The 23,182-nt window shown below is 42.7% G+C and overlaps 2 protein-coding genes across 4 annotated transcripts in view; one reads left to right on the forward strand and one right to left on the reverse strand.

Moving 5' to 3' along the window:
• The first annotated feature begins 85 nt into the window (after positions 1-85).
• egh (beta-1,4-mannosyltransferase egh) lies at positions 86-2,945 on the forward strand. Its single transcript, XM_075689105.1, has 2 exons — positions 86-235; positions 786-2,945. The coding sequence occupies exon 2, from the start codon at positions 821-823 to the stop codon at positions 2,198-2,200; it is 1,380 nt and encodes a 459-aa protein (XP_075545220.1). The 5' UTR covers positions 86-235; positions 786-820; the 3' UTR covers positions 2,201-2,945.
• A 3,087-nt stretch (positions 2,946-6,032) lies between these two features.
• Pfas (phosphoribosylformylglycinamidine synthase) overlaps positions 6,033-23,182 on the reverse strand; it is a 43,514-nt gene continuing 26,364 nt past the window's right edge. For all 3 annotated transcript variants that reach the window (XM_075689089.1, XM_075689088.1, XM_075689090.1), the window contains exons 13-23: positions 22,582-22,686; positions 21,976-22,101; positions 20,554-20,734; positions 19,953-20,042; positions 19,157-19,312; positions 17,489-17,757; positions 16,259-16,460; positions 15,180-15,383; positions 10,701-10,844; positions 10,012-10,167; positions 6,033-7,443 (exon numbers count right to left, since the gene is read on the reverse strand). In XM_075689089.1, coding sequence (XP_075545204.1) covers positions 7,121-7,443; positions 10,012-10,167; positions 10,701-10,844; positions 15,180-15,383; positions 16,259-16,460; positions 17,489-17,757; positions 19,157-19,312; positions 19,953-20,042; positions 20,554-20,734; positions 21,976-22,101; positions 22,582-22,686 — 1,956 coding nt within the window. In that variant the 3' untranslated portion in view covers positions 6,033-7,120. The remainder of the gene's footprint in view (positions 7,444-10,011; positions 10,168-10,700; positions 10,845-15,179; positions 15,384-16,258; positions 16,461-17,488; positions 17,758-19,156; positions 19,313-19,952; positions 20,043-20,553; positions 20,735-21,975; positions 22,102-22,581; positions 22,687-23,182) is intronic.

Raw genomic sequence — 23,182 nt, forward strand, 5'->3', positions numbered from 1 at the left:
TGTTTCCAAGTTACACATTTATGTCGTATTAATTTTTGTAACTATCAGCATCATCAATAGGTATCAAGTTTTGCATCAAGTTTTCCTCTCCCCTTCACGCTTTCCTTCATCCCTCCTTTTCTCCTCCCCTGGCCCGTGAAGCCTTGCGGGCCGGCCAGCCATGGCTGCTCAACGCTCGTCAACCTAACAAATCTTCAGGGCTGGCCTCTGCGTCTAGTCGCCGAAACCGTGTTTTGTAAGTATACATTCGCATTAACATATAATGTGCGGCTTCTTATTCTGGGAACTTCCTTGAGCTTTAGTTAGCGCGAACTTCAGCATTGCTAAAGGGTAACGCCCATCAAACACGCCTTTAGCGCGTTTTGGTGTAATGATCGAGTCATTTTCCTTCACTTTTTCCGTAAACAGCCGATTTGCTAGTCAGCAGGTTGTCTTACGCTGCTACGCTTTCGCATAAATTGACCCCACAACAGACCTTACGTTTGCTCCCGTAAGAGGAAACTCCACTGTCCGACTTTTGTTTGCGCTGCAGGCTAATATCGTCCCCAAAAAGATTACGGCGTGGTGCTTGCAACACTCAGCTGCTTGCTAGGAACCTTCTGCATGGAGCAAAGATGCTTCGTACGTGCAGCTTTGAAGGGACTCGAGCACTTACGTTTATCTGCACGTAAACAACCTAGAGGGGATAATGCCGAAATCAAGGTTACAGCTTTGTAAGCTCGCCTTTCAATACACTGTCTTGTTCCTGCCGTTGCTTCTTGTTACTAAAGTGGCACGCGTCGCAGATCGCAGCCGACCGGTGGCAGCCAGACTACCCAAGATGCAGCTGAGCAGTCGTGCCAAGCATTTGCTGCACTGTTGCCTCTGCGTGGGGCTGATACTGGCCTTCGAGGTGTTCACGGGAGGCATCCACCTCTGGAAGTTCAGTTACGATGATCTGGACCCTGTGGAGCAGTATGGCTGGCCCTTGACAATCGTGCTGTACCTGATGCGGCTACTGACGGTGTTAGCGTTGCCTCAGTGCATTTGCAACTGCTTAGGCTTGCTGCTGTACAACGCATTTCCGGAGAAAGTGCGTGTCAAAGGCTCGCCTCTGCTGGCGCCCTTCATCTGCATACGCGTTGTTACGCGTGGCGACTACCCAGATCTTGTGCGGACCAACGTCGCGCGGAACATTGAAACCTGTGCTGAAGTTGGTTTGGAGAACTTTATCGTGGAAATTGTCACAGACAAGCCCCTTGGACTGGCCAAACACCCCCGCGTTCGGGAAGTGGTAGTGCCGTCCTCCTACCGGCCCAAAAGCGGTGCCCTATTCAAGGCGCGGGCTCTGCAGTACTGCCTTGAAGACGATGTAAGCATCCTGGGTGATGACGACTGGATTGTGCACTTAGACGAAGAGACCCTAATGACAGAAGACTCTGTGCGAGGTATCCTCAACTTTACCCTGGATGGCAAACATGCCTTTGGCCAAGGCCTCATCACATATGCCAATGAACGTGTGGTCAATTGGGTTACTACCCTTGCTGACAGCTTCCGTGTGGCTGACGACATGGGTAAGCTGCGCTTCCAGTTCTGGGCCTTCCACAGGCCCCTGTTTAGCTGGAAAGGCTCCTACGTTGTGACCCGGGCAGGTGCCGAGCGCAAGGTGTCCTTTGACCATGGTCCAGATGGCTCCATTGCTGAGGACTGCTTCTTCAGCATGGTGGCATACCGTGAAGGCTACACGTTTGACTTCATTCCTGGCGAAATGTGGGAAAAGAGCCCTTTCTCCTTCTGGGACTTCCTGCAGCAGCGCAAGCGCTGGCTCCAAGGCATCTTCCTTGTGGTGCACAGCAGCGCCATTCCTCTGCGCCACAAGTTGTTCCTGGCTCTCGCTCTCTACTCATGGGCAACGATTCCACTGAGCACGTCCAACCTTATCCTCGCAGCCTTTTGTCCCATCCCCTGCCCCGCGGTGCTCAACTTCCTGTGTGCCTTCGTGGGGGCCATGAATCTGTACATGTACATCTTTGGTGTTATCAAGTCCTTCAGCTTGTACCGCATGGGACCTGTGCGCTTCTTCCTCTGTCTCCTGGGAGCCCTGTCCACCATACCATTCAATGTGGCCATTGAGAATGTGGCCGTTCTCTGGGGCTGCTTTGGAAAGAAGCACCGCTTCTATGTAGTCTCTAAGCAGCTCGAACGCCCCATCAATGTATGAGCTTTCCAGATGACCTGGTCTATCGTGCTTGTTCACATGTTGTGAGCCTCCATGTCGCTTTTAATTTTTTTTTTTTTGCTAATCTAAGAATGATTGTTTTTGTGCACTAAGTTATTTGTTATATGCTGCTTTTAGTGTTGTCTTAACTAGGATTGCATGTAAATGCATCTCGCCATTCTAAACTGGCATCCACAGCACTATAAGTAGGCGCCAAAGATGCTGGGCTGGCTGGCCAGCCCATGCACGGCTTGACATTAAAATAAGCGAGAGAGGAAAAAAAATAGGGATGACTGTGTCCTGTCCAAAGAAGCATGCCTGATAGGAACAAAGCACAACCAGCCAACTTATTACATGCATGCGATCTTGCACTCCAGGAATGGCACAAGAATGTTTACCTGTTCAGGATGAATTGATCTGAGCACCATGATGCAGCAAGGTCTTATAGAGAGAAGAGTAGTCTGCACTGAGACCTATGTAGAGATTTCTACCTGTGGCCAATTTCTGGGCATTCAAGTTCACGGTAGTTGTTGCACCATAGTCGGAATGCATCGCACAGCTGGCCGGCCCGTTTGCGTGCAAGCTGAGAGTTTTGTTTTGCTCAAGTACTCAAGACACATTACTGGAGCAGAGTTTTGTTTTCTTTAGTCATTGTGTGGCTGCTAACCTGGTTGCTACATTAGATGACTAGGTGTTCTATGTATGTCAAGGCTTCTCTGAAGTTTTGCAAATAAATGCCTGGAGCGTACTCTTGCAGCATTTCTTGTAACACTTATTATACATACTACAAGCACCTACATTCCTTTCATTGTTTTCTCACTGTAGAGAGGAAAAAAGCAAGCAGCCAGGACAGAAATGCCCTGCCTGCCTTATATGTGTAAACCTGTGTAGTAAATGTAAATGTATAGTGTAAACCTGTTTCAAGTCACAGAATCTAAAGAAAACATCTTTAACAGACAAGGTAAGATAAGCACATGGCATTTTCTGTGGGCTTTTCCCTGTTGTTTTCCATTTGTCCCTGTTTCCATCATCAGTCAGCAAAAAAGTTTGCTTATTCTTGGCACAGACTTTGCAAGTTGCCCCAAGTACTGTAACGATATGAAACACAGAATCTTACGGAATCTGCATTTTTCCTGGGTGAAAAAGGCTTGCATTAAAGAAGCCCTGCAACATATTAAAGAACTGAGTAATTGTTGAAATGGGGGGGGGGGGGGGGGCTGATGCCTTTCAAGAAATATATAGGTGCAAAAACTTTTGAGAAGGACCTAATAGTGGAGATAAAAAGTGCAGACAGTGTTTTCTCTTTGCTGAGGCTGTGCTGGTAGCAATGCTCTGCGGATTACTCCTTTCATACTTTTTCTTTACGGTGCACTTATGGTAACAAAATTGGCATCTGACAAAGGTGCCTGAAAGCAATAAAGCAGCAGTGACAGACTGGCAGGACGACTTTCTAATGAAGTTTGAAGGGGCGCGCATGTGTAAGCTTTCGCAGGGGAGTAGCTTGTGATAATCAACAATCGCCCAATGGCTGGTATCTACGGGCTTTTGCAGAGGAGTAACTTCTGATAACAATTGCCTAATGGCTGACATCTATGTGCTGTTGCATGGGTCTCTGACCTCATGGAAGGAACATATGGAGGGGACTTCGAAAAACTACAAGAATGCGCAAGCAATTTTTTTTATGTGCCAGATTGTGCTCTCCCTGCTGCATGCAGAGGAATATGGTCTGGTTCGCATGTTCAAGACAGCATTGTCTACAGCTTGCAAACATTTTTCTTGCTGTCTTCAAAAAGTGTTGCAGTGCCCTTTTGTCTTTGCGTGAAATGCATGCTGGCCTTGCACATTGAGAAGAACCCTGGCAGGACGCAATGCACGTGCTCAAACTAGTGGAAGGCAAGCACACGTGGTTGAAGCAGCATGGTGCTTTGTTAACTGATGTCCTAGAATTTCCTGTAATGACCATTACTGGCCCAACTAGCAAAGCTAATCACACTTTGCTCAGTGCCTTGAGTGTGCACAAGAAAAATGCCTGTGCACTAAATGAGATTAATTTACATCACATTCTCTTTCACCACTACAGCGCCTGTGCCACACCACAATAAAGTCTCCACACATTTTTGCATTTGCCAAGAGAAACGTCGTACTAATTCGCAGGAAAGACAAGATGAAATTGGGAGCTATGACAGCACTATGGCCTGTTCCACATCACTGTTGTTTTTTTACTGACTGTTGAAGTCATTAATTGATAGTGCCTTGAGCGCAGAGAGAGAGAATATACAGGACATAAGATTGCTAAAAAGTGCTGCTGAATGTAATGACCATTGCTCTGAAAAATATATTTTTTTTAAAATTGCATTGAAAAAATTTATAGGCAGTGCTTTGGTAGTGTGGAACACAAGTCTTCAGCACAATTCATAGTTTCTTCACAATCATCAACACAACTCTCTTTTGCTTAGTACACATTTTCAGCATAAAATAGGACATAAGACAAAACAGAGGACAATAGGCACGAGAACTAGATGTGCGTTTTGTCCGTCCAGCTAGGCCGAACCAGCGTCTCGTGCAGCTCTTGTCGCATTTAAGGATCAATGTTAATTGAAGTAAGGTCACTTAAGAGCTTCAAAAATAACAATGCTGCAAGTGATGCAGTGATGCAAGTATGCAAGTTAAGTTCAATATGACCTGCAACACCGGTGCCTGTGGTCGAAGGGGCTCCAATACTGTACGGCTGCACATACAGAGGGTAAGTTCCAGACCTAAACACAGCTTCAATTAGTGGTATTTATTAAACCACTATTTCAGATGTCGGAGCCGCCGCGCAGCCCTGGAGCCCCTTCGACCACGAACGAGGGTGTTGCAAGTCGTATTGCACGCAACTGTACATTTAAACTATACGTATGCATTTCTGCTTTCTCCTTAAAATACGGCTACTTTTGTTCAGCCTGGACCAAAAGTACCATAGCTGGGAAGAGAAGCCAGCCTAGTTATCAAATTATGCTAGACGTGCAACCAGTGTTTGAATACACACCATCTGCGTTCAGGCTGCACAATCAAGCAACAAAGAAACCTGCAAAGGACTTCCTACATGGCTAGTAGGTGTACGATTTATGATGAGAATAGTGGCACAAAGGAAAGCACATAGCAAAAGAAGTAGAGAGACTTAGACAGCAAGAGCAGCCTGATGCCCTTTCTGTCTCCTTACTTTGGCCTCTACTGTTTGTGATGGTTTTATAATATAGCAAATCTGCCTCTTTTACGAGTTGAAAGAACACTTGTGCAGATATTTGCTTGGGGCATGTGCTAACCTTGCTTGGATGGCAAACGCCATGGATTGTGATGCATGCTGTTGAACTAATGAAGAACAGATCTGTGTTAGTTTGGTGGCATAATGCCATACAGGCTTCATTTTATTTTTACCTGTACAAAAGTGTTAAGGGCTCAGATTCAGGACACTTTATGCGAGTACTACACCTTGAAAGTGTTAGGCGCTTATGTACCAGCCGATAAAATAGCTAACAAGGTGGCAAAACAGGCAGCGATCAAGAAAATCGTTTATTGCATTTGCATAAGAGAAATTTTAGTGTATCTGGCCCAAAATAGTTTTCTTAGCCTGTCATGTTTATCTGTATACGCAGTCGGCATGAAATAAAAGATCTGTTTCGCACACAACTGCTGCGAAGGAGCTGTGTGCCATTGTTTTTACAAGTCGACTACATCCGATAGAAGCTCATTTAGCTTTTCTTGTGGCTCCCATCGTAGCCAATCAGTAGGTGCATTGATTCCATGACCATAACTGCATGCTTGTGTTGAACCAATCTACTGAATATACACAGCATTCATGCAGAAATAACTTTATTTTTCACTTTTTCATACTTACATAGTGTGGGCACAGAAGTGCTTATTTATTTTGTGGAAGTACACTTTGTCTTAATATATGCGGCAGCATGTTGGACGTTCATCTGCAAAGATACAGCTGGTTTAAATGCTGAAGAGAGCTCTGTGGCCTGATACCGCATCTGCTAGCAATGGCACTAAAGCAACAATTATTGACATAGAAAAAAAAATGTTGAACTTGCTGGACATTCATTTTAAATTTAACAGCTGTATATATTATTTTTTTGTAACGGATTTCTCTGCAGCGTCATGAGAATTCAAATTACTAGGGGTTGTTATATACTTCTGATTACAGAAGTTTTATTGCGGTCAGTACTTAACACTTTATTTTGGAGCAATTGAGACACCGCAGGAAGATTTGTTATTAAAAAAAAAAAGCAGAAACGTGAATGCTATGTAAGCGACTGTGGCATGCGACATTTCAGTGAATTTGCTGCTCTGAGCTGTTTGTGTAGTAAGACAATAAGGCTTCACTTAAAAAAAAAAGAAGCACTAAATGCGATTGGGCCAACTGCAGCATGCAGCCATCCTTTGTCCAATCTGCATGAAACATTTTGAATCATTCTGTAAGCTTCTGGATGAAAGTATTGAATCCCGGAAAGAATGGCAAACTATACTAAAGGGCTCAGACAAGTGTTATAAAGTTTTGTGACTACAACAAAAGAAAGATTAAGATTCGAGATCTCCTTTGTAATGACAGGAACATGAAGGTAAAGTGAGCATAGCCTCCCCTTTGCAGCTTTGTTGGGGCAGTCTCACCATTGCAGAACAACAGCAGGGGAATCAGCAGAGATACATGCCAGAATGTTTGTAAATGCAATGCAGTCATACTGAATGAAAGAAAACATTCCTACAAAAAATACCACGAGTTCCAGCAGTGGGGAGAAAAAAAAACAGAAGCAGAAGTAGCAAGATTGTGATGTGACATTTCTGAAGTGGCTGATGTGTAAGCTGCCCTGAGAATGCTGTGTGTTTGTGAGTGGCAGAACTGCCATGTCCACCACTTCTAACTACACATTCCTGGAACTGCTAGTGTGCCTTGGTCTTGATGCACCAGTCGTAAGCATTTGCAAAGAGCTTGGCCCAGGGTGAGACGTGGAATCCTCGGCCCCCCTGCCACTCCTGCGGCACGTAGGCCCACTGCCAAGGAAGGGAGCAGCGCTCTGGATGGGGCATGATGGCCAGGTGTCGGCCATCTTTTGAGCAGAGAGCAGCAATGCCGCGTGGGCTTCCATTCGGGTTGAGCGGGTACTCCTCGGTTGCACGGCCCGCATCATCCACATAGCGCATACCCACCAGCTGCTGTGCCTCCATTTGCTCGAGCAAGGCATCCTGCCGGAACTCAAATCGACCTGCAAAGGACATTTTATTTGTGTCACATACACATACTTTCATTTCAGTGTGAGATGCCACATAGCTGCTGTCACAAGACACACAAGTCACAAGACAAGTCAACCTAATGTACAGGTGCAGTTCTATTCCAGCTGTTCGGTTGGTAATGTGAATTTTACAACTTTATGGAATGCTTTATCTGTGTCATGTACAGGTACTTTCACCTCGATGCAATGCGCTATACAGCAGCGGCGGATAGGAAAGAGAGCTTGTGCATTGAAGTGTCATGGCTTTTGGAGCTAGATGGGTCACAATCTGTTCCAATGGCAATATAAAGTGTGCTGCTTTGCAATGAAGAGTAAATGGTGAAAATGAGATGGTATACAACAGTGCCCTCCCAAAAGAACACGATTATGAATCAAACTGATAGGTTTAGCATAAGAAGCAATTCTGTCAAGCTGTTCACTTGGCAATGCAAATAAGGTAACCTTATACTGCTGGAAATGTTTCATATACCAGGTGTTTCAGCAGACACTTTCAAAAAAAATTTTTTTAATTGTCTGTGGTAGATAAGTACATTTGCACTCCATGAGCTGGTCTACTCGAAGAGGTGAACATTACTTGCACAAAAATTTGAAATGCATAATCAAATAATTTTTTTTAATTGGCTGCGGCTCAGCTCAGCTAACCCTGGGTATGCAAAGCAAAAGCTTGGTTTAGCCTGGTTAAGTCTTGGTTTGACTTGGTTAACCTTTGATTTAGCTGTAATTATTATACTTAGGTATGCAATCATCGTTAAGCCAGGTATGACGACTGTGCCTAGGTCGGTGGCTAGACATGACTGTGATTAGGCTTAGGTAGACATGCATCGTTTAACGATGTGACGCCTGTTGTGCCACAGGGAAACCACAAGTGCTAGACATGCAAAGATACGCCTTGAACATGCGCAGCGTTGAAGCAGAAATGGACAGGGTGCAAATGCATTCACTACATTGATCTTGATGGTGCGACACGTGTTGCATTTTGGATCCTCGCCAGTGAAACAGCTCGCCGAGCGATACCCGCGGGGTGGTCAGACGCCGCTTGGTGACGACAGCTCAAAGCCTCCCACTCCCATAAGCTTGCGCTGACTAGGCGAGTATTAAGTTTTCAAGTAATTATAGCTTATGGCACATATTGCAATTTACAAATTGTAGCCAGGGAGTTCGCAAGGTGGATCCACTTGGAACACATTCTCAGGATGACGTTTTGGTTAAGAAAGTAAGTGGAACGACAGTGCATTTTTACCGCAAGTTTGACGGCACATATCTTGTAAATCGTGTCATCCATGCAATCCTTTCCAAGTGGATATGCTTTGCAGTCTCACCAGCTAAATTGCAATGTGTGCCATAATATAATTATATAATTTTGGCAATTAGTCGATTATGCATTTCAATTCTTTTTTCGAGTAATGTCAGCCTTTTTTAGTAGACGAGCTAATGGATTAGAAGTCTGCTATCTGCCACAGGCAATTCATTAATTTTATTTTAAAGCATTCACTGAAATACTCTGTATACATAGAGCATGTCAGCGGATACTCCGACAGCTGACATGAGGAAAGTCAAACTGACAAATAGAGCAGGCAAACTTGTGCTATGTGATACAGACTGTTTCGATGACATTATTCGCACTAGTGCACATCAGAAATTGCATGAAAGTCACTCATCATCATTTTGATGAACTATATAATTTGCTACTTCTTAATTACCTCAAGGAACATGTTGCAACAGTAATACCGAGTGCAGTCAGTGCTTATAACATATGCACTTAATAGGTATGGTACTAGCACCAATTTCGATACCTCTCCTCACAAACTTGCAGCAAAGAGCATTGGTGTTCTTCTGCAAGCCAAGCCTAGGAAAAGTGCACAAAACATCTGCAGGCCTGTTGGCCAGGTTATGGGTATGCATTTTCACATAGCTATTTAACTCTCAAAAACATGTGGCCAGCTATTGATTATGAGTTAAACACAAATTCCATTTTTTTATGTCAACTGCCCCGTGACAGGTATGCAGTTTGGCTCTTCGTCAAGATGTCGTATGACCTGGCTGTAACTTCAAGAAAAGCTTCAAAAATTGCCAGCAGCTAGTCATCTCTCAAATCTTGATCTTTTCAGCAAGAAGAAATCACTTTTCATTAATCCCAACATTTTATAGTTACTACAACTAAAAATATGCAGGCTCAAGAAAACTGCATCAATGTAAAGTGCATGACGGACTGCCGAAAGAAATGTCAAATTATGGAATTTAATGTCCCCAATGACACACAGGCTATAATAAACACCAAGTAGAGGCTACATTTATTTTGCCCACATGGGGTTCTTTAACTTGCGCCAATGGATATAAGTGCATGGGTATTTTAGGATTTTGTCCCCACTGGAGTGCAAGGCAGCCACAGTGATCAGGAATTGATGCCGTGAGCTCGTGCTCGACAGCAGAATGCCATAGCTGCTGAGCCACCACAGCAGTTACAAAGGCAGCCTTTATCAAAGCATTAAAAATTATCACGTGCACGGTTATCTCCAGCACAGCTGAACTCAATATATTTACCTTCTCCATGTGCAACCCAGACCCCTAGTATGGAACCTTCCATCCCTTTGAGCATGACAGCTGGAGATGACTCAATCTTCACTGTGCTGAAACGACACTCAAAACGTCCAGACTTGTTGTGTAGAAGCTGGGTTCCCGGCTCCACTGATCCGGATGCTGGCATAAAGGAGCAGGGAAGGAAAATAAAATAAACGCGTTGATACAAGGTATAGTGCCTTCTTCTAAGGAATAAATAGTGTAATACTGAACCAAATCCTAGTGGCTAATCAAGCATAGTCTCTGAGCAGCTCATCCAGTTGAGAATCCTTATTTGGTCTAGGACAAGGACAATGATGAGGCACAAAGAACTGACACACACACACACACACACACAGTACAAGCACAGTAGAGGACGGCAGAAGACTAGGTGGCGCGACAAAATTAGGAAATTTGCGGGTGCTAGCTGGAATCAGTCGGCGCAGGACAGGGTTAATTGGAGATTGCAGGGAGAGGCCTTCGTCTTGCAGTGGACATAAAATAGGCTGATGATAACAAAATAGCCACAAATAAAATGCTTTCTCAACTCAACAAAATGCTTCTTTTGTTCTTGTAGCTTATTAGGTCCAGGTTGTCAATAGCTTTGACAGTGCCACTTGCAGTAAGGAATAAAAAAAAAATTAAGAAATAGTAAAGCATCTATAGGGGCTTACAAGAAGTGTACGGGGCCACCCAGCCCAGCAAGGCCATCAGTTGACAACCATTGCAGATTCCCAAGCTGAATGTGAGAGGATTGTTCTTGAAAGCAGCCAACTGTGCAGCCAGCTTCTCGTGGAACATGAGACTCGCAGCCCAACCTGTGTCAAAAATGGAATTTAGATGCAGCAGACAAGTCACAGCACTTCTAAATTGATAACACTGAACTTTTCAGCAGCTCAACATTTCCTGGCATGCATAGCGCACCAAAAGCCAGTGACAATTCTTGAATAAGTGCAGTCCTTTAATGTTGTGTGCATCACTTACAATGATGCAAGTCAGACACACACACACACACACACACACACACACACACATCTATATATATATATATACATACATACACGCTTGCTGACTTGATGCCACTTGATACGCACAGGTAAGTGTGAGGCTCCTTATAATAATCGCAGATGAGGAGCAGGCTGTCCTCAAAGCTTCTGTTGCTCAAACTCTCGACTTTCATAATATGGAAGAGATATGGTGGCTAGACTCTGCACAAGGGACACCTACCCGCAAGAAGATTTTGTAATGCGGAAACAAAAAGCCCCAAACACGACACATTGCTCACATACAGTATGAAATTGAGAAGTACATTCTGCGCTTCAGTGATGTAGCTTACACAGTGCTCCTAACTCAGGAACATATGTTTAGCCACAGAGTAGTTTATCTTTCTTGTGGTCTCTGCAATCCCAGAAACTGTTGTGAGCAAGTGTCCAGCCAAACAAGCAAAGTTTTTGCGCACAGGGTACAGCGGACTTCACAACGTCCAGTCGGCCCCTTGTTTTATATATTATAGCTCAAAAGCTCTGGAGATGGAGGCAAACCTTTGTTGTCATTATCTGCAGCTTTACAGCCCGAAGAGTTATATGAACTAAACACAATGCCAACTGCAACTTGTCAATACTCACTTCATTTCTTCATGCATTGGCATACATTTTGTACTGCTAGACACCACTTTGAAACCACTACAGTTAAAGCTAAAGGATTACTGATACAGAAGCTTTCAGAGCTTTGTTCTTTATACTGCAATCATTAGCTGTTTACCCAATAATAATAGTATTAAGGCTCATTCCATCGAGCGTGCAGTGTATAATTAATTGAGTTATCTGTTGTTATGGCCTGTCTAGGCTTCAAAATTGAATAGTACTGAAGGTTGCTGCAACGTGTCGCAGAGCACCTGGTAAGTGCGGCTGATTATCACGCAATATTGCAAACCGGGGATGCACACTGAATGCAGCACAGAACTCTGTCACTGAATTTTGCAAAGTAGTCTTCTGTAACAATTCAATACAATTTGATTTTCCAGAACAGGAGTGTATTGGAGAGACACCAGGGAAAAAGGTGCCCCCACCACCAAACCAATACTCTCGTTTTGATCACTGCAAATTCTTTTACCTTAAGCATGGGACAAGAGAACGGAGAGGATGAGCCACCATAACAGAAAATGACATGACCATGACACTCGTAACCATGGCAATGTAAAACCCTCGTGTAAATAAATAAATAAATGTGTTAAAGCAACAGCACAGTTTCAACAAAAGGCTGACTCTTAAGCTTGAATGGTAGATGAAAAAGAAAAAAAAGATTAGTTTGGAGAGAGGCAACATTGTTGGCCTGGTGCCTCCATTCGTTTGCACCTAATGTCACAAAAGCTCTCCTACATCATACCACTATTCAAGTCATGACATGCACAAAGGAACATAATGGCAATTATTTAAACAGTGAAATACTCTGTTAGTACGTAGTTCTTTACAGCGGGGCTATTGCATAAACAGCACCGTAAGCAAAAGTAATAAAAAAAGAGGGATTGTGCATGCCGAGCCTTATGATTTCATTTTCAAGCGCATTGATTATTTAATATTTATAACTGCAGAATATTATACACACAAGCAGAAGCTTACATTAAAGCAACTGTACAGCGTGAAAATAAGATTTAATGCTTGAAGCAAACAAGCACCCCAAGAAGTGCAGCTTCCACTGTATGGTGCCTCTGTCATTCTTCAGCTGTGACGGTTACATCTATGAAGTGTTTCTAGGAGCTGTTAGTAACCATTACTGGTGCTTCTCAGTGCAGTGGATATGCTTTTAAAGCTAATAATAGCTAAAAATAATGTACTTCAATAAATATCTCGAATTAGGGCATTAAAATTTGTCACTAGTACCACCAAGGCATCTATAAGGCCAAAAGAAATTTGTTGTCAATCTGCAGGAATAGCACAAGGGCGTGGCATTCAAGTTCATTGATGCGACTGCACCTTCTTTTTCTTCTTCTAGTTGCACTGAGTAACTGTCATTCACCTAAATGGGTTATCAGTAGGCTATCAGTACTCGAAAGAAAAGCTATGTGGAAATGCACTTCAGAAAAGATAAGCAGTCATATCTGTCCCCGACTTGCAAAAGCTACAGCGTGGAATTAAACCAACCACTGCCAACAATACAAGGGGGAAAAAAACGGTCTTGTCTGGAACTCAGTCATGTTTCATACCAAATAAAGAGAACAAGAAGTATCTTTTGCATAGGGAGGATAACATAGTTTAGGATGTGGGAGGTTCAGGAGGAGGGGCTCAGACCTGGCTTTTTCCAGCTCTCCATTATGTCCTTAGGCTCTTTTACAGTATAAATGAGACAAGTACACAAAGCAAAGTAGTTAACAAAAACCTTGAACCAAGCAGTTTAATCACAGTTCACTGAGGCGGACTTCAAGAATATGCAGGGTTGGGCAATCGGTAGGTTTCATATCCATTAAGTTGTCTTCATCCAACAAGATAGCCAGAAATGCTTTTTAGGGGTGTGCAAATGTAGTTATTTTTTAAACCACATACAAATCTAATAATGCCAGAAGGAAATTGAATAGAGTATTTAATAACTTTTTTATAGTTCTTAAGCAGTGAAAAGCCGTTTACACCACTGATATAGAAACAATGTTCACATTACAGCATTAACAAGCCTCTGCAATAACATTGCAAATTATGAAGCATTGCTTATGTACTAAAAGCACAATTAAATCAGCATGAATACATGCTGGATACATGCATGCTGAATACATGCATGAATACGCAATTTGATCTGTATACTCAGGACTCTTCCATGAGTGCGAATGATAGCAGTTTAGCTGGAAAAAAGCCTGGCTCCCTGAGCGATGTATGGCATGCTTCACTGTAACTTCTCGCGTTTTATGTCTATTGCAGCCGCTGGGATGAAATGTATTGCACTTTTGCTTGAATCCTTTGTTTGAGCACCCTAATTTGACAGTTTAAGATATTCAAGAACTCTTAAAAAATTATTCATATCTACAAACAGCAACTATTCGATTCAGTCTTCAAATAAAATTTGACAATATTTTTTATTCAGAACCTTCGAATATTTGCACACCTAGCTCTAATGCTTTTATGCATGCAAACTGAGATGAATTTATGCGTGAGGGAAGAGGTACAATGAGACAAATGGCTGCGCTGCTATAATATAGTTATTTTGTGCAAAAGGAAGGTTCAAGATGTAACAACAACAACAACAACAATAATAAAAATGAGAATAATAATAATTGGTGCTTAATGTTTCAAAGCTGCTATGTGGCAAATGAGGAAAGCCCTGTAATGAAGAACTACAAATAAATTTTGATCACCTGTTTGTGTAAGTGTGTGTGTGTGCATGTGTGCGTGCATGTGTAAACACACATAATTTTAGTACATGGGTATTTTTGCATTCTATCCAGATCGAAAGGCAGACACCAAAGCCAGGAATCAAATTTCTATGACATCATGTTCAGCCATATAACGCCAGCAAGGACACCAGAAGTGTGCATCATATGTACATGTTTTGAAAGAACAAGAATATTCTTTGACATGCATTTTTCTTTAGTGTGGCACGATCCCATGAGGGCAAATATTTTTGGTGCCTGCATTGTAACTGAATTACCAACCTAGAACCAAAGCCAGACGGTTTCCATTTGGAGTGACAATCGTGCACAGGGCATGCATGACTTTCAATAAACTTGCCTGCAAGATTTCACGTGATCTAGTACTCTGCTCTCATATAAATGATTTTACTAGGTGTAGATGCAAATGACCCGCCACTTTGGAAAGTAATGCAACAGTACAACTGCATTACGCCAATGTGCAGGTTGATACGCAACTTAGTGTGCTCAGTTTACAATGCTGCACTCAAAAGTTCAAAAATGCTTCTGTAACAACCAAAAACCAAATTTTCCGTGCTGCGAAGTAGAGTCACTTGAAATGTGTTATTTATGCTTGTGGTACCTGGTAGCAGAATTTATGCGCAAGGCCTTCCGTAACAGCTTACTAGCATTGAGGCCAGCTGGTTTAAGGCGCACAATATGGTCGTCCTCCAATTATTCTTGTTTTCTCTTTCATTGTCTTTTGTCTTTAATATATTAAAGGGGGCACACAACAAGATAGAAAGGTAAAACAGAGTCCCACCTCTAGCAGAGCCAAGCACATCAGCGTAACTAAAACCGCCAGGGAAGACAAGGCCTCGGAAGCCATCCAGCGTGACAACTCCCTCCAGGAGGTCAGTCATAGTCACATCCCAGGCTTCAAAGCCTGCCATGTAAAATGACGCAGCCATCTCCCTGTCGCTGTTCACACCTTCCTCCCGAAGCACAGCAACCTTCATCATTGGGTCTGTGGACCAAGATGAATTGAGTGATTAAATATTTGTTACGAGATATGTGAATGCAATGACGTGGAGATTTGATTGGAATAATACTCGGAAAGAAACAACTTCCACTTCAAGTGCAATATATAAATGAATGAGTAAATATAAATGAAGTTCAATTCAAAGCTAAAGTATACAAAAGGACACCATTGGTATGTCAGTATTTGCACATTATTCCCTATTGAGTTTTGACTTTATCAATGAACATGCCTGAAACATTTCATCTTGATTTATTCCACAAGTCGGAAGTTGTGGACAGCTTGATTTCAAGCTTGCTTTTTAACCAAGGCCTGTCACTGAGTGGCTCCCATGAGCTAGAAGACTCACAATTGTCATCTTAAATAGTAATGGCCTGCTGACAACTGCAACTGGACATGGTTGTAGGGATGGGATGACATAAATAGGGCCACTACTACCTTTTGCTTAAGCCCTTTTCTGCGTATGTTTTTGTCTAGTTGTCAGTTGGCCATAGCTATTTAATACCAACTAACTAGGCGTAGCTTCAAATCCTTTATCATCTCGACCGTAAAAAAATATATTTCTATGCTCATGAAAAGCATCAATGCCTAAATGCTAACATTAAAAGCATAGTAGGAACATCTACCAGCCACAATTGTTGTCAAGCCTTCCTATTTGAAAACATTTCAGTACCAAAAAATACAGTAATTCGTCTTTTGAATCAACTTTCAAGCAATGAAAGGTTCCTAAGCAATTTATTTCCACAGTAAATGCTCATAGGTATTATTAACAATTACGCCATGCTACAGTCACGTTTCGTCTTGCCTATACTTAATAATTAAAGAAAGGAAATGGCAGTGTACTGGGATATTTTAATACTTGCCAGGGTTGCGTCGTGGAATCTCCAGGGTGAAAGTCAACCTGTATGGAGGCAATGTGCGTTTTAAAAGCCCCTGCCTTTCTTGAGTGGCACACTTAGGATCACACTGATGAAGCTCCAACTTGTAGCTAGTCTCCTCCCAGTTGTCACGCAGCTCGCACACTTTTCCACAGATCACCTCTGTACCATCAACCTTCACAGACACCTGTAATGGAGTTTGTGGCCTCTGAAGTCCCATTACACTGTTTCAGAGCACACATTGCTATTGATTTGGGAAACAAGATTTTCCATTCCGCTAAGTCGTATCTGTATAACACACTGCATTTGGCTAAGAATGTATTCTGCAGCATAGAAACATTAAGTTTCACTACTTAACATGTGCCATAAACTGGAAGTTCAAACGTCCTCAATCATGTCCAATAAGTGCACTACCGAGAAAGTTCTGTAGGTATAAACACACATTTATCCTTAAATGTGTTGCAGTAGTTATTTCTATGAGAAAACAAGTACTCGTCATTCCGCGGTGCTCAGCGATTCAAAGGCAATAATCATGGCAGCCGGTGCACGGCGGCCAGTGCTTATTGCTCCACTGGTGGGCACTGGGGACACTGAGCTGATCAATCGTGGTGTACAATGAAAGTCAGGGCCTTTGTGATGCATTTGGCCCTCCAGTAATCACCCAGCACTCACTGGTGATGCTAAAAAGTGCCGGCCTCCATTCGGGCCAATTATCGTATTTTAATTGCTCAGTACTGTACATATCACCAAAAAGATCTTTATGCTAATTCAGCAACACATAAAGAACTAAAAGATTGCTGCCTGTTTACAAGGGTCACAAATATTTGTAGCCATGATACATGTTTACTCCTTTGTGATCAATGTGTGCAGTATGGTACTATTGGCTATTATAGCCACACTATTGGCTATAACCGTACTGCAGCTATTTAGAGGGCTTAATGAACATTTTCCTGCAATTACGTTTACCTTGAGCTGTTGTGATCTGGCTGTATTTTTTAGCAGCGAGCAGTTCTAATCTTTCTTGTTTTCTTTCTTTCTTTGTACAAGTTATCAATATGACACCTTCATTTCATGACTCAATCTGATTAAAAAGTTGCATATTTAGACAGAATTTACAGGGCTAGATTATTTTTTTTTCATAGTAGGATACACCATACTATCTCCAGTCTGAAATCAAAATCCATTGCAGAATATCTTATGCTTGGGCTTTTTTACCTTGGCTTGAGGACCGAAGACTTTGCTGTGGCCAATGGGAACACAGTACACCCCAACCCTCTGGTAGGCTTCAACAATGCGCTTTTCGTTAACCGGATCAGTCTCAAGCAGCCAGCCAACTTCCTCATGAAAGAGAGCCTCAAGGACATTACCAGCACCCCCTGTGGGCACATTGACTTCCAGGCCACAATTTCCGGCGAATGCCATTTCCAGGAGGCAAGTCATGAGACCACCATCACTGATATCATGTCCAGCCGTCAACAGACCACCTGCAAATGGCAGCAGCACTTATGACATTAAAAACGCAGATGGAAAGTGTCATGTCTGAAAAACTTTTTTAAATTATGAGCATATAGTAAAACAATATGGTAGAAACATAATAAACTTGACAATAATCGCCATGAACTCTTGGAGATCTAAGAAAGTAATTTATCAACTTAATAAGCGAAACTTGACTAGTTGGTGAAATTCCTTTTAGGAGTGACGCTTTTCATTATTCTTTTGTTTGTACCATTCAAGACTGGAACCCTTTTGCACAAGATATTTGTTTAACATGAAATGATACCTTTTTTCATGCTTTGGGTGGCTAAAAAGACTTGTTACTAATTAACTTGATGCAGCCCCCTGCTGTAATGCCTTTTAAAAGGCGATGGCTCCAGGTATTCAGTGAAATAAACAAAATAAAATTGTGTGTTCCTTTGTGTACTAAACATTGAGCTTGAAAAAAAAAGAGTGCAAGGCATCATAAAGTTGAGTAAGCCAGAAAACTCTATTGTTGTAACCTTACTTATCGCTATGTCTAGGCTAATTATACACAATTTTAATATACAATTGGGGGTGGGGGAAAATAAATTCCATCATTTGTGGGGAGCACATGCGCCCATCTTCCCCCGCGTCGTCGTGTCAAGAGCCGGCATAGACAGGGGAGAGGCGCACTGCGCCCTCTCCCGATTCTCCCTCGCTCTCGCAACGCGCGTGTACCTTTCCTCCCCGACTTGCGGGCAGATAGTTGACGGGCGAGGAGGACAGTCCCCTCGCCCAGGTAAAAAGGTACAAAACAGCGCAACCGGGGGAGACCCTCGCTCTCTGACACCGGACCCCTAACCTGCCGGACTGGAGTACCTGCCGCAACCCGTGAGTGACCTCATTTGCCTGACTACCCAGGCAACGAGGCCAGCCTATTTATTACTATTACAGAGAGGACGTCCCTCTGCCAGTGTTCTTTATTGCTGGTAGCAATAAACGTTATTACAATTGACGCCGCTGGTTGCCTTATTCGTTCAAAACCGACGTAGCCGTGGTTCCCGTGCTACGGGTTGGGAGTTCCACAAAGTGACTGCGTGGGGCTAGATCCGGAGCTTGCCTTCAGCCCTAGCCACACGTAGAGTGGAACCCCCACACATTATAACCAGTTAGCATTACAACTTTTATTGCTACATGTATAAGTCAACGGCAATGCACTAAAGAGAGCCATCAAACGGTATATGTATATCACCTTACGTGAGTGTTGCTATAATACTGACAAAACAGCTATTTTCATCCAGTGGTCGTGGAAGCACATATTACAAGCCATGCATTACTTCTACCTCCCAATCACAACCAGAATATCATCCTCTACCGTTTGATCTGTAGTCTACAATGCCTACTTGAGGAGGCTGGTCAACGTACCCTTCAACAGTTCCTGTGTGGCAGCAAAGGCTTCACGAAGTTTTACAGGCTCCTCCAAGTCAGGCACATCATCTCCAAGCTGCTTAAAGCATTGAGCAAAGGCTGTACCTCCCAGGCGCTTCTTTCCAGCATTTAGACTGACATAAAGTAGTAGCCCTATAGAAACAAAGTAAATTTTTAGCACCTATTTCATTGCAGTTGCCAAAAAATTGAGATTGTTGATCGCTTATGTAGTCCACACTTAAAGAGAAGAAAAGTGAACAGTGTAAACACACAACATAATCTACTGGTTGCGCTCAATGAAAAATAGCATCCCAGTCAAAATGCCTCACAGAGCAGAACTTGTACCTTGAAACTCAATTTAAGCCAACTCAAAACAGATAAAGATCAATTGTGTTCCTGCATATGAACCAGATGGACCCAATGAGGTTTGTCATGGTCCTCCTTGGCCATTTCTGGCCCTTGCGCCAAAAAAACAATAACCATCAATCAACCCAATGAGGTTTTTTTGACTGGGATATGAATGTGAAAGCAGTCAAAGTATAGCTATCCCCACGTAAACCTGGAATAACAACAATGTTTGGCTGTGATGTACACCCAACATTGGAACGATGTATACTGGCATGTCTTATGTGTCTCAATGCCACAATGTAGACATTGATTTGCTTCCACAAACAAATTTACTTAATTAAACACACCCAAATTTATAAACAAGGCATCCACAGAAATATATACAGAACGTAAGTGAGTGAGTACATAAAGGGGTCACGTAACAATGTTTTAAGCTGTCATTCACCTTGCTTTCCTACACATGGAAGCTTTAAGTCGGGAGTCACCGTAGCTGTGATATCGGGGCATGGTGCATAGGTGGACACGACAATGGCTCCTGCAAGAAAGAGACATCATGGCAGAACTCGAGGAAAAGCTACAGATGGCAGTAACTACAAGCACATGTGGCCAGTCTACATAGATGGACAAGAATGTGCCAGAAAAGAAAACCAGGATTCAACAAATAATTAATGTTGAAGTATACATAGCACACATAAATATTTGATGAAGAGCAATTTATGTAATGCATTTATTATGCAATGACTCATACTCTCCTGAGAATACTGTGTGTGTTGCAGACAGATTGTGCTAGTACAAGAATGCATGAGTCACAAGACAGTAATAACAGACGTATTCACATATATAATACATGCAGCATCTTACAGAAACATACAGAGACAACACTTCTGCACTGTGCGCTACCTGTTTCTTACTCCCATCCTGTTCTTGCACTGCTTTCGTTAAATATGCGTGACCGACTATCCTAGACCTCCACGCTTTTCAAGTTTGTTGTGAACTGTTTCATGAAGTATACCAGTCCATTAAGTCTTTCAAATGTCGCAGCTTACCGGGAGCCTTGACAGTGTCCTTGCCCACACGTGCAGCCATGCTGAGCGAGTCTTTGCCACCATCCACAGCAATCCCCAGAGTTGCCATGGAGACGCACATAGCTTGACAGGCTTCGTAAAGGGCAGCACCTTCCCCAGGGAGCTTAGCAGCCCACATCCAGTTGCCACTGCACTTGACATCCTGCAAAAAAAAAGTTATGCAGCATTGTTACATAGGAAGTGCACAAGCTCAGTAGCTAGGCAACTCCATATAGTAGGTCCTAGTCTGGCATGTCCTGTCCAATTTTCAATGTGCACAACTGGATTTTTCCATAATGGTGCCAACTGCCAGTTAAACATGCACACATTTGCAAGCTTTCCAGCTCTGCCTCTATCAAGAACCAAATATGTTGCAAGAACGTCTGCCAAGTAATAATAATTGTGGGGTTTTACGTGCCAAAACCACTTTCTGATTATGAGGCACGCCGTAGTGGAGGACTCCGGAAATATCGACCACCTGGGGTTCTTTAACGTGCACCTAAATCTAAGTACACGGGTGTTTTCGCTTTTTGCCCCCATCGAAATGCGGCGTCTGCCAAGTAGATGGAATGGATGAGAACACAAATTGAACTGAACGAAACAATACAGTACGCTCCCAAGCAAATTTTGATAAAAGTGTGGCTTAATTTTTATCTGAAAGGCTCATTTCTGTCATGCACATTGCATATAGCCTTTGAAATTGTTATACAAAGTGGCTGTTGGGAAAGGATTGTGTCTTCAAGTTCGAGAAAATTTACCAGCACTTCATTGTTCTTCCTTTCTGCCACCATGGATACAGATGGTGTTGGCTGACATTCTCAGGGCTAGGTTATGAACAGATTGCATAAATGCTCATGAATGTGGATGGAGGGTCAGCCATTGCCAGAGGGTAACATATATACATCACTTGCAGTTTGCGGGTTCGCAATGCACCAGCTAAGATTTGTCTTTTGTTACACTTTTATTTCCACTTTCCTGTATTTAAGAATATCCTCAAGTTTATTGTAAATCCAACCATATGTTTAATTAGTTATACAGTTCTATAAAGAAAACATTAATTTGTCCCATGCTTTCCTTGGCTTCATGGTAAAGTGAAGGTATGTAACATAAAGCAACAAGGACAGCGAAGTACAATGGACACCACAAGTGCTTGCCGCCCAAATGCATTCATTGGCTTCATAGGGTTTTTACTAAAAATAAGATCAAGCCCCTTGGTTGCCTCTTCTCGGCCGTCACAACAATCTGCTATAGCACATGTGTCCGATATAGAGGTGGATGTACTTACAATAATACAAGTAACATGCATAAGAAACTGCGAGAAAAAAAAATCTCACGAAAAAATAGAATGTGGCACAAAATATATGGTAAGCAGTGCTCAGGTGAGTATGCAAACTCGTGGCTTACCTGAAGTGATGTCACTTGAGCAAACATAAGGTTTGTTACTGCCTCGGCCACGGACATCCTGGCTCCTGCAGCAGGGCTCAGAAGGCCCTTTATTGGCTGCTCTCCAATGGCAGTTGCAGATCCAACCTGCAACACAGCACAGTATGACTACCCGAACAAAAGGCAAGTGTATATAGACAACTGTGCATATAGTGGCTTATAGAACCAACTTTATACACTACAAACAGCTATGAGAAAGCAACATGTCAAGGGAAGGAATACATTAGGGTGGCACCAGGGCGAAGTAATGAGATTACGAAATTCTCAGGCACGGGATAAAGTCAGGCATGATTGTAAATCACAGGGACAGACCTTCATACTGTAGTGGGCTTAGATCTGATGATCGAGCATGTCATTATACAAAAACACAAAAACAAGTAAACCAGGTTGCCAGAATGAAACAAGGATACTTAATATGTGTTTGGCTGTGCCAGCACCAAAAAAATTGGAAACAAAAATTTTAGTCACATGTTCCAGAAAGAGTGGGATGTCATTTAGGCATGGGTAGAGAATATGCTTAGTGCACCATCATTTGCAATTGAAAGAAGTGCGTAAATATATATTCACCTTGTCGAAGTACGAGAGAGACACCACAGCCACATCAGCGAGTGGTGTGTGCAGAGGTCCAACACACTGTTGCTGAGCTACAAGTCCCGTGACGCAACGATCAACCTGAGGATATCACAGAAATAAAAGCTTTTACAACTGCATCAGTGGATCTAGCTTAAAGGGACACTAAAGCAAAACAATAAATCAGTTTAGACTAATGAAGCATTGTTTGAGAACCCTGCAGGCAGTCATTTAAAAAAAATAGTTTGATTATTAGATGAGAAAATAAAGGTCCAAGTATCAGTGTTTGAATTTCGCCCCGATACCCCAGTGCTGGTACGTCAGCGCGACGTCAGGGATTCCAAAGTATGTTTTCACATTTGGGCCACATTGGCTGAATAAAGGTTCCCGAAACTTGGCACGTTTAATATTTGGTTCCTTTAGAACACAATGTAGTCAATCTGTACCACTATATATAATTAGTAGGCCCTAGAAGATGCCATCAAAATCCAAGACATCACAGCCCCCAGGTGCTGGAACCTAAGTAGGCGTCGCCCCCCGTATTTCTTTCTTGCGCTTTTTCTGGCTTACCAAATGTGTTATTGTTGTAAGAGTGGTG

Source organism: Dermacentor variabilis, chromosome 4, assembly GCF_050947875.1.
Source record: "Dermacentor variabilis isolate Ectoservices chromosome 4, ASM5094787v1, whole genome shotgun sequence".
Taxonomy (NCBI): domain Eukaryota; kingdom Metazoa; phylum Arthropoda; class Arachnida; order Ixodida; family Ixodidae; genus Dermacentor; species Dermacentor variabilis.

What these genes read in the sequence shown, in the direction of transcription:
- egh (XM_075689105.1), top strand. Translation starts at nt 821, where the DNA reads ATGCAGCTGAGCAGTCGTGCCAAGCATTTGCTGCACTGTTGCCTCTGC.